The sequence below is a fragment of the Nanorana parkeri genome, unplaced genomic scaffold (assembly GCF_000935625.1).
Source record: "Nanorana parkeri isolate BGI_ZX_2015 unplaced genomic scaffold, ASM93562v1 scaffold67, whole genome shotgun sequence".
In the NCBI taxonomy this organism is placed as follows: Eukaryota; Metazoa; Chordata; class Amphibia; order Anura; family Dicroglossidae; genus Nanorana; species Nanorana parkeri.
Genome location: NW_017306335.1, coordinates 1,627,534 through 1,637,726, shown reverse-complemented (window position 1 = coordinate 1,637,726; position 10,193 = coordinate 1,627,534). Strand labels below are relative to the sequence as shown.

General features: G+C 48.4%; 1 protein-coding gene across 1 annotated transcript; it reads right to left on the bottom strand.

Annotated features, from left to right (window-relative positions):
• Positions 1 to 1,411: 1,411 nt before the first annotated feature.
• Positions 1,412 to 8,988, bottom strand: KLHL42 (kelch like family member 42). The gene is made up of 4 exons (XM_018576448.1): positions 8,759 to 8,988; positions 5,849 to 6,716; positions 3,036 to 3,229; positions 1,412 to 1,892 (listed from the first exon to the last, which is right to left on the bottom strand). The coding sequence occupies exons 2-4, from the start codon at positions 6,679 to 6,681 to the stop codon at positions 1,468 to 1,470; spliced, it is 1,452 nt and encodes a 483-aa protein (XP_018431950.1). The 5' UTR covers positions 6,682 to 6,716; positions 8,759 to 8,988; the 3' UTR covers positions 1,412 to 1,467.
• Positions 8,989 to 10,193: the final 1,205 nt, after the last annotated feature.

The following is a 10,193-nucleotide window of genomic DNA, read 5'->3' as shown; positions in this document are numbered from 1 at the left end:
CTGTGTCTGCGCCGCTCGCTCCTGGCTACTGTAGACAGATCCGAACGGCCGTGCAGGAGAATGATGTGGCGCTGGCACATGCGCAGTCCGTGTCACCAGTGGGGAGAGGAGAAGAGACACTGGGGGGAATTTATCAAAACTGGAGCAGACCGAATCTGGAGCAGTTGCCCAGGGCAACCAATCAGCTTCTCTCTTCAGTTTGTTCAGTTAAGATTTGAAAATGAAAGAGAGAATCTGATTGGTTGCCATGCACAGCTGCTTCAGATTTTTTCTGCTCCAGTTTTGATAAATTCCCTTCACTGTGTCAGTGAATGCACGCAGGCAGGAGTGTGCATGGCGGACATACTCCGTGGGACACAGACGTCTGCGCTGGATCAGAGACCGATACCAGCGCTGGAGTGATTGCTGAAAATGGGTGGAAGGAAGAAGATGATCGCAGCCAGAGGCTTCATATAAGGTAAGTATTTACAGCAAAATTACAATGGGGGGGATTGACTTTAATGTCACTTGGATTCGTATTCATAATATTACTTAGCATGCAACAGGAGTAACACACAAAAACTCCCAGGAAGACAGGAGCAGAGTCAGGAATTATGTCAGGGAGATCTCACTGTGGGAGTGTACCAGGACATATGAAAAGCCAGAGGCTCACTTAGCCCACTAGGCACAACCTATCACTAAAATATCACTTTTGGGTGGACTGACCATTTAAGGCTTAATGTATCTAGGAGTGACCCCAAAACATGATGTGTGGCACCTACTTCCTGGGCAGTCAAACCTCCTAATTATCCCTCCTGTTCGCTACACTTTTGGGAGATTTTTAGGAGAGGCAGCAATGTTATTCTCCCCAGTAAGGACACAGACAGCAAAAAAAAAAAACGATGAAAATAGTGTTTAGTAGCTCCCCTTTAAGAGCAGTTGCCCTTAAAGCTAAACTCTGGGCACAAAAACTTTTATTTAAATATATTCCTCGGTATCATATAAATCCATTTTGTGTGCACCAAATGCCTTTAGAACCCCACATATTACCTTGTTAAAGATGATGTCACTATGTGCAGCACAGTGACATCATCACTGTGCTGCACATAGCTTGTGCAGAGAGAAGATCAGTGGGAGGGGCCCAGCAGGTCCCACCCACTACAGGAGGGGGCGGGGACAAGACCAGTCACCCTGCACAAGGAGAGACAGCAGCAGTGACCGGTCTTTATCACAGGAAGCTCCTGCACAGAGGCACGTTGGATTACTGCATAGATCTTGAAGAAGAAATACACAAAGCACCCCATGATTCAAGTAAGAACACACCACTCTTGTATTTAGAAAATATTACTGATCCCAAGTTCAGCTTTAAAGTCTCAGCCTGGTGTTATGAAGGAGATTTGAGAAAATTGTAGCCATTGTTGCACCATGTTGTAGTGAAGGTTGGGTGGCGGTTCTGTTTACTTTCACAGTACCGCTACGTTGTAGCCTCTAGGAAAGGTAGACAGAAAACAAGTGCATGTTGTGGCCCTCAGACGGGGCTCCGCGGACGTACTCACAGACCTCCGAGAACACACAGTACTTGAGGAACACGCGGTGCTTGCCCAGCGTGCCGTGGTTGACGTCGCGGCTCAGGATATAGATGCCGTCGTTGTGCAGAGTACAGCAGATACTCAGCCCCGATTTGGAGGTGTTCACTTTGAGGCAGGTGAACTCTTTGGTCCGAGTGTCATAGGAGTGTATGCTCAATGAGTCCTCGCTCTGTCCGGACTGACCATCCCGTATGAATCCGCCCACCGAGTACAAAGTCTCCTCAATGGACACCATCTGCTGCTTCCGGATGTGATGGCGCCAAATATCAACCTCCGTCCACTGGTCGGCCGCCGGGCAGTACCGCAACACCTTTAGGTTACGTCCTGGGGAGAGGAAAGACGGACAGGAATGATGGCTCATCATAAACAACAGTCTAGTGTAACACTTAAAGGGTATATCACTCCTAACAATGAGATTCTCTTATTTGCTCCCTTTTGGTCTGTTAAGTATACCAATAAAAGCATTTTGTGAGTGCACAAAAGTACCTGTTGATCCTGCCAGAAATCTTGTGAGCTGATGACTTCCTGTGCAGGGGCAGACTGAGGCTGGGGGGCCCCTGTGAGATTTGGTGCCGACCTCCCCTCATCGGAGGAGCCATGGTCTGGCACTTAACATTTTTAAATAGATGCAACTGCTGTATGGTCCTGCGCTTGCCGGGGACCTCGCAGCAGCCTTCTGGGGAACCACATGGAGCCTGTTTACAGTGCCGGCCTACACATTTCCCCTGCTGAGACCCGCCGCATCTGCCCCTGCTGAGACCCTCCGCATCTGCCCCTGCTGAGACCCTCCGCATCTGCCCCTGCTGAGACCCTCCGCATCTGCCCCTGCTGAGACCCTCTGCCCAAGACATCAGGCTGGCACCCCAGAGCACAATGGCAGCACAGAGTATGTAGCAAATTCATATACTATTCTGCATTGTGGTATAATGTAATGCTGGGATTTGTAGTCCTCTATAGCCGGTACCATTCTGCACAGCTGTATAATGTACTGCTGGGATTTGTAGTATTCTATAGCTGGTGATATTCTGCATTGCTGTATAATGTTTTGCTGGGATTTGTAGTCCTCTACAGCTTGGAGTCAGTGGCAGAACTACCAAGATCGCAGGGGTGGCAGCTGAGACCATGCCCTGGTGCTTCACCACTGTCCTAAAAGCATTAGTCGGCATTGTTTTAGGAAAAAAATGTCACATGACACTAAAAAAAAAAATCAGGAATTGGTATCAGCGAGTACTTGAGAAGAAGTATCGGTACTCGGTCTGGAAAAAATGATATCGGTTTATCCCTAGAACAGTATGTGGCTGTGGGGGGACATTCGGGTGTAAGCTCTTCTAATGCAGAGACCAGAGGCGGCCCGAGGCTGGGGGAAGGGGGGGGTGCCCAATTATACTGTTGCTGTAAATCGTGGCATGTCAGCGATTTATTCATACTGAAAGTTCCAATTTAATCTTAAAATAATATCGTACTCACCTCGTGGGGTGTAACCCCCGACCACATAGATCTTCCCCAGGCTCTCACAAGCTGAGAACTCCACCAGGGGGTCTGGAAGGGGGGCTGCCAGGTTCCATGTGTTTTGTGCAGGATTGAAGGTCTCCATGGTCTGTAAGGACTGGCCACCAACAGCGTAGAGAGACCCGCCCACTGCGAGGAGACGGAAATTGTACCTAAAGAGAATAATGGACCCAAAAATGGTAGTAAACAAGTTACTTGTAGTAAAATGTAAAAACAGAACCATAGACAACAAACAAAACACCATTTCATCCACTTATGCACTCATTATAACTTCATGAAATGTACTTTGATGCATCCCGATGGAGACTAAAGTTGGTTGTAAAATGCAGCACGACGTAGCATTGTGCAGCTCACATTGGCGCTTCATATCACATCCAGTAAAATGGAAATCGTTTCATTTGCATTGCCGTTACATTTTGCGTAAACAATGGTAAACTATACGGGAACAGAGGCAGTATGAATGGACGCAAATGTTATACAAGCCAAAGGGAAAGCTGCAGCGTTTCCCACAAAATGAGATTAAAAGCACCCATGGGGATTTGGTAAAACAAAAATCTAGAGTCATTGTCAACTACTGAATTGTTTTCTTTACATGAGTCCCTGGACGCCCTTTTATGGGCATGAGGAATTATCCCAAGGAAGCCCCGGGATATAAATGTTTGCAAAACTCCCATCCTAAGAGCACCAAATAAGGTGAGTAGGACAAATACAGAGACACTTCCTATCCATACAGGAGCGGTGAGCCACCATTTAACCCTTTCATTCCCAGAGCTCCAAACTGCATCCTTAACAGATACAGTTTGAAGAGGGCTGCAGCTAAAAGAAAAATGTTACCCAAGTACCAAACTCCATGCAGACAGATGAGACACATAAATGCAGCTGTGTAATCAATACATAAATTGATTCATTTTTTATTTATGCAAGCAGTGTAAGTACCTGATTTTGACCTGGTGTGAGCCTCTCACAGTGTCTGTGCAGCAGGGCCCAGACTGGAAGAGGGAGAATCAGCACAAGGAGCCAATCGCTTGTGCTGCAGCTCTCAGAGTGAAAGAGAGATGAGCTCATCAGTCTGCTGCTTCTCCTTTCACTGTTCAGCCTCAAGCTGGGGAAGGGACAAGACCTGTAAATGCTACTGAGCTGCAGTAGAGAAAAATCAGGTCTCTAGAGTGCCAGACAGGGCTGTGATGTGTGGTAGAGCTGTGTAAATCTCCGGACTGGATGGACAGAAATACAAATCCTATGGCAGCTAAAACAGCTCCTGTATATGTATTTCCTCTGTGTATTTAGCTCTTTGCCTGGAGCTCAGCTTTAAGCATAGGAGCAACTGACAACCTCCACAACTATCACATCTATGTCACAAATATCACATGGTGTTATGGGTGTTTTTTAACAGAATGCTATACCCACCTTCAGGTATAACATGGTGGTTAGGCATGGAGGGATGATCAAACCTTTCATGCAATATTTTATGCCCAGGTATCCACCGCCAGCACCCTTCTTATTTTGGTGGCTACGGTAGTGTTTGGCTGGTAAAATACATTCATCAAAAACGATCAGGCTGGTTTCTGGATTGTGGCTGTTCCACAATTTTTCCCCGTACATTACCGATGGTAACCATCTCAGGCCTCCATGTAATCTTACACTGGCCCTGTGCAAATGAATAGCCAATGTGTGGCCAACAAGCAGCCAGCGACGTCCTTGAATCACCAGGCATACTAGAACTTCGATCATAATGGTTGGTGTGGCCTTTACCTGGTTCCTAAATTTTATAACAGTGTGTATAAGACCTCAGTGTGAGCAACAGACATCAAAGGATAACTTACGCCAACCGACCCCCTTGATAGTAAAGGACTAAAGCCCCACATAAGATGGTCTGAAAGCCAATGGTTAAACCAAGTTTCTCCTCTCTCTTTAGAGCCGTTTGGGCAGGAGCTTCTACATGACATTTCATGATATGGAATAAGAATGTCTCACCAGAGATCCCATTGCTGGTGGCAAATTGCCCAATGCTAAGAGACTTCTTACCCACTCCTATGGTACCACCCTTCACTGCTTGAAATGTCCATGAACCTTGCTCAACAGTGAAGGAGTAAAGACTGGGCACCACCATGCTGGTGTGGCCAGTGAGGGATCAACACTGTAGGAAGGTGATTGTGCCCACTGTTCTCTCAGTGATTCTATAGCTGGCCTGTTGCCGCCAGCATCATAATTGCTTGTGTGACATGGGACTAATGGAGAACAGTCTTCCAAGGAGATGGCTCTCCATTGTACCCTATGGACAGAAAGCTACTCAACATGCCATTTATGCCTATGACACTTAGAGCAGAATGAGCATCTGACCTGAGGTCTGCGTGAGGCATATAAAATTGCTCTGGAGGCCAAAAGGGACCAAACAGTTCTAGTTATCTTTTAGATCCATCCACATTCTCAGTTGTGGATGGATGCCAGTCGTGGTGATTAACCCCTGGCCTCTTATATCTCTCAGGGGATTCCAGTAGCAAAATCCCTCCACTGGTGGTCCCAGCTCTGCCACCCCTCTATGGTTGGTACAAATGTCTCACTCCTTCTGCTGCAGTCTCAAACAAATTAAATGGAAGATCCAGCAGCAATATTCATGGAAGGTCCCCAGCAAGTGGCAGGACAGGGGAACTCATGCACTTTTTTTTCCACCAATTTCCCCTGAGATATAAGAAACTATTGGGGGATTAGACTCACCCACCCAAAATAAAATACCAGTTTTGGGTTAATTATGAAATTGAAGGAGGGGGTACCTTTTCTGGTTCATTGCGGGCTCTTCGGTCCAGAATCCAGTGCTGGGGTTATAGGAGTGGACAGCGCTCACCTCTTGACCATTCTCACGGGTCCCTCCAGCCACGAAGAGATAGTTGTTGAGGGAGGCTGCCCCGTAGCCCTGTACCCGTAGCATGCTCTGTGGGACATCACTTGGCATGACCTGCCAACCATTTCCAACCTCCAGGTACCGCAAAAGCACCCAAGAATCGTCGCTCTGCTGCGACAAGAGCAACAGAGCTGGAACACCTCGTAGACGCTCTTGGAGGACGTGCTCTTTGAGAGACTGAGGGCTCTCCTGGAAGTCCACTCTCTGCAGCATACAGTGGTAGTGAACAGCCATGTAACGGAGGCAGGCTTCAGCCAGATCCCACTGGCCATGGAGCTGCGACACGTCCAGGAGGTCCAGGCAAGTGTCCTCTGACAATGAGGACTGCAAGAAAGACAACAGACCCTGGACCTGCAAATAACAGGCAGCTTCCACCAATGCCTGCATAGGGCCTTGTGACAGGGCTTCCTGGACAAAGCTTGGCTCATCTTGGCCTGATGGACACTCGTCGGTAAGTGCTTTAGGGCCACACTTTTTTTCTTCCACAGGGCTGCATGGCTGCACTGGTCCCCCCGTGATGTGACGCAGGACGCCCTCAAGGCCCTCATGGGTAAGTCCATGCAAAGTCACCACTTCATCGGTACTCTCCCTCATCCCTGAGCGGAAAAGAGCTTGGAAGAAGCCACTTTGAGCCACCAGCTGGTCGCGGGGGACAAGGTAACATCTGGATCCCAGGAGGATCTGCACCGTTTGCACCGAGGACATCCCACCTACCTCTTCTTGTGGAGGACATCACACACCTGCTCCAAAAAAAGAAAAAGTCAGGTCAAGTATGAAAGATGAGTCCATCCAAAGCTGTCTCCTTTCTATCCTCTGGGGGCACTATTAACGAGACCTCTGATCTGGGCACCCGCTGTGCCTATCATGAGAGGTTTCCGCCATGCCTGCACTAAGTTCCCAGGTCTGCACACCTACTGTGCTGTAGATAGATTAAGCTGCTAATCCATCAAGGCGACATTTTTTTCTATAATCATTTGTTTTACTAAAACTTTGCTGTGACATCATCATCATCCTGAAAGATGATGAAGCTACTCCCATGGAACCCATGGAGTTGTCCCTCTTTTCATCTGATACGGAGTACCAACCAACCTACGCTAAACCTGACATCCAGCCTCTAAATCATTCCATATTGAAAAGTCAGCATTATTAAAAAATGAATGAAGTACTTGCGGGTTTAACCAGTATTGTGCATTCATTCTTTGTGGTGCAGGTAACTGGGCACACAGAAGGGGTGTGTGTCCTTTAAGTACATACTTTGTACTACAATGTGTTCCTCTTTCCCATCTCAGAAATATGGGAGGCAAGCTACACCATAACCTACCTTTAAATCAGGAGTCTCAAACTCAATTGAGTCGGGGGCCACTGGACACATTTTTTAGTCCCGTGGGGGCCGCTACTATTTATACGGTACCCGTTTTAATCCGTCCATCTCCTGCTCTATAACTCAGGCCAGGTGCACACTTGTGCAATCTCGGAAAGCGCGCCCCAGGACCGCACGATCGTGTGCGGTTGCCGCGTGGCCCCGTTGATTTTAATGGGGTTTTATCCGGGCAGCAATCACTGAAAAAAGTTACATGTACATTTTTTTTCGCCACACACATCCTGCGGTTTTTCCAGCCGTGATAGTGCACGATTGCATGGGCGGAATCACGCAATCTGCCTGACGCGACTGGGGTGCCATTAGAAAAGACTGGTACCGCCAGCGCGATCAGCGATGGTGTGCGATTCCGTGACGATGCACTTCGTGCACGATTGCTGCGTGGTCACGGATTGCCCAAGTGTGAACCTGGCCTTACTGGTCTGTGAGTGCGTACAGACCAAAGGCACCACTGCAATAGGTGCTACAATGGGTGATACACATTATAACAATGTCACTCCCAGCTATGAATTACACCTAGTGCAGCTGAAGCTAGAAAACCTAAACAGAGAAATCTAGTTTATAATTTTATAACAACATCATATTTACATGTGTGAACATAGCTAAAAGTGCACATTCCCACCTGATTTAAATATTATTAATATTGTTATTTCATATTATTATTAATAATAATATTATTATTAATAATAATATTATTATTGCATAACTTCCTTTTATACTGTTCTCTGTTTGTTGCCATTTTAGGCATTGTTGTAACAATTCACAGTAAGGATTTACTGTAACTATGTCCTGCAAAATATCTGCCCCCATAGCACAAAGTTCATTGTACAAGAAATCCTGTGGGTTAGTTCACACCAGAAACTGCATCACAACTGCATGCGTCTACGCAGTTGCATTGCGATCCGCTTTGATGTGTTTTGACGCGTTTGTGAAGCGTTTTTTTCCCCTGGGTGATGCCACCATCAATTCTGTTTTTTTGTTTTGTATGCATTCTGTTTCAGTGCGTTTTGATGCATTTCGTGCAATTAGATGCAGGTAAAATAAGGACAAGCAGTACTTTTTCTGACTGCATCTGAACGGACTGCAATGGTGCGAATTAAGCACAAGAAAGCCCATAGGAAAGCATTGTGATGTAGTTTGACTGCATCTGGTGTGAACTGGCCCTGAAGGTTTTCCTAAATTCTCTGTAGAAGGTTATAAGAGCTCAGAACCCATCCCATGAATGCTTGTGGAGTCACGCTGACTGAACTGCTTTGTGAGAAGGATCCTTCCCATTTCAGGAACAGCTATTGAATGCACCATCAGTATAGATCCTCCCCCATGAAGATTACAAGCGCCAGGTCGGCTTGTAACGTGCAGTTCCTCTGCAGCTGAAAGGAGAGAAATGAAGATGACAGTACGTACCCTCTCTGTACACTGTATACACAGAGGCCTCCTTATTCCCGCTTCATCTGTGCAGAGCAAATCCCAGCAATTCACTTCCTGAAGACTGCAGTGCAGAGCCAACCCACTGCCTCCTCCCCATACTGACACACAACTGAGAACCCAACCCACTGCCTCCTCCCCATACTGACAGCGAACTGAGAACCCAACCCACTGCCTCCTCCCCATACTGACAGCGAACTGAGAACCCAACCCACTGCCTCCTCCCCATACTGACAGCGAACTGAGAACCCAACCCACTGCCTCCTCCCCATACTGACAGCGAACTGAGAACCCAACCCACTGCCTCCTCCCCATACTGACAGCGAACTGAGAACCCAACCCACTGCCTCCTCCCCATACTGACAGCGAACTGAGAACCCAACCCACTGCCTCCTCCCCATACTGACAGCGAACTGAGAACCCAACCCACTGCCTCCTCCCCATACTGACAGCGAACTGAGAACCCAACCCACTGCCTCCTCCCCATACTGACAGCGAACTGAGAACCCAACCCACTGCCTCCTCCCCATACTGACAGCGAACTGAGAACCCAACCCACTGCCTCCTCCCCATACTGACAGCGAACTGAGAACCCAACCCACTGCCTCCTCCCCATACTGACAGCGAACTGAGAACCCAACCCACTGCCTCCTCCCCATACTGACAGCGAACTGAGAACCCAACCCACTGCCTCCTCCCCATACTGACAGCGAACTGAGAACCCAACCCACTGCCTCCTCCCCATACTGACAGCGAACTGAGAACCCAACCCACTGCCTCCTCCCCATACTGACAGCGAACTGAGAACCCAACCCACTGCCTCCTCCCCATACTGACAGCGAACTGAGAACCCAACCCACTGCCTCCTCCCCATACTGACAGCGAACTGAGAACCCAACCCACTGCCTCCTCCCCATACTGACAGCGAACTGAGAACCCAACCCACTGCCTCCTCCCCATACTGACAGCGAACTGAGAACCCAACCCACTGCCTCCTCCCCATACTGACAGCGAACTGAGAACCCAACCCACTGCCTCCTCCCCATACTGACAGCGAACTGAGAACCCAACCCACTGCCTCCTCCCCATACTGACAGCGAACTGAGAACCCAACCCACTGCCTCCTCCCCATACTGACAGCGAACTGAGAACCCAACCCACTGCCTCCTCCCCATACTGACAGCGAACTGAGAACCCAACCCACTGCCTCCTCCCCATACTGACAGCGAACTGAGAACCCAACCCACTGCCTCCTCCCCATACTGACAGCGAACTGAGAACCCAACCCACTGCCTCCTCCCCATACTGACACCGAACTGAGAACCCAACCCACTGCATCCTCCCCATACTGACACAAAAGTGAGAACCCAACTCACTGCCTCCTCCCCACACTGACACCGAACTGAGAACCCAA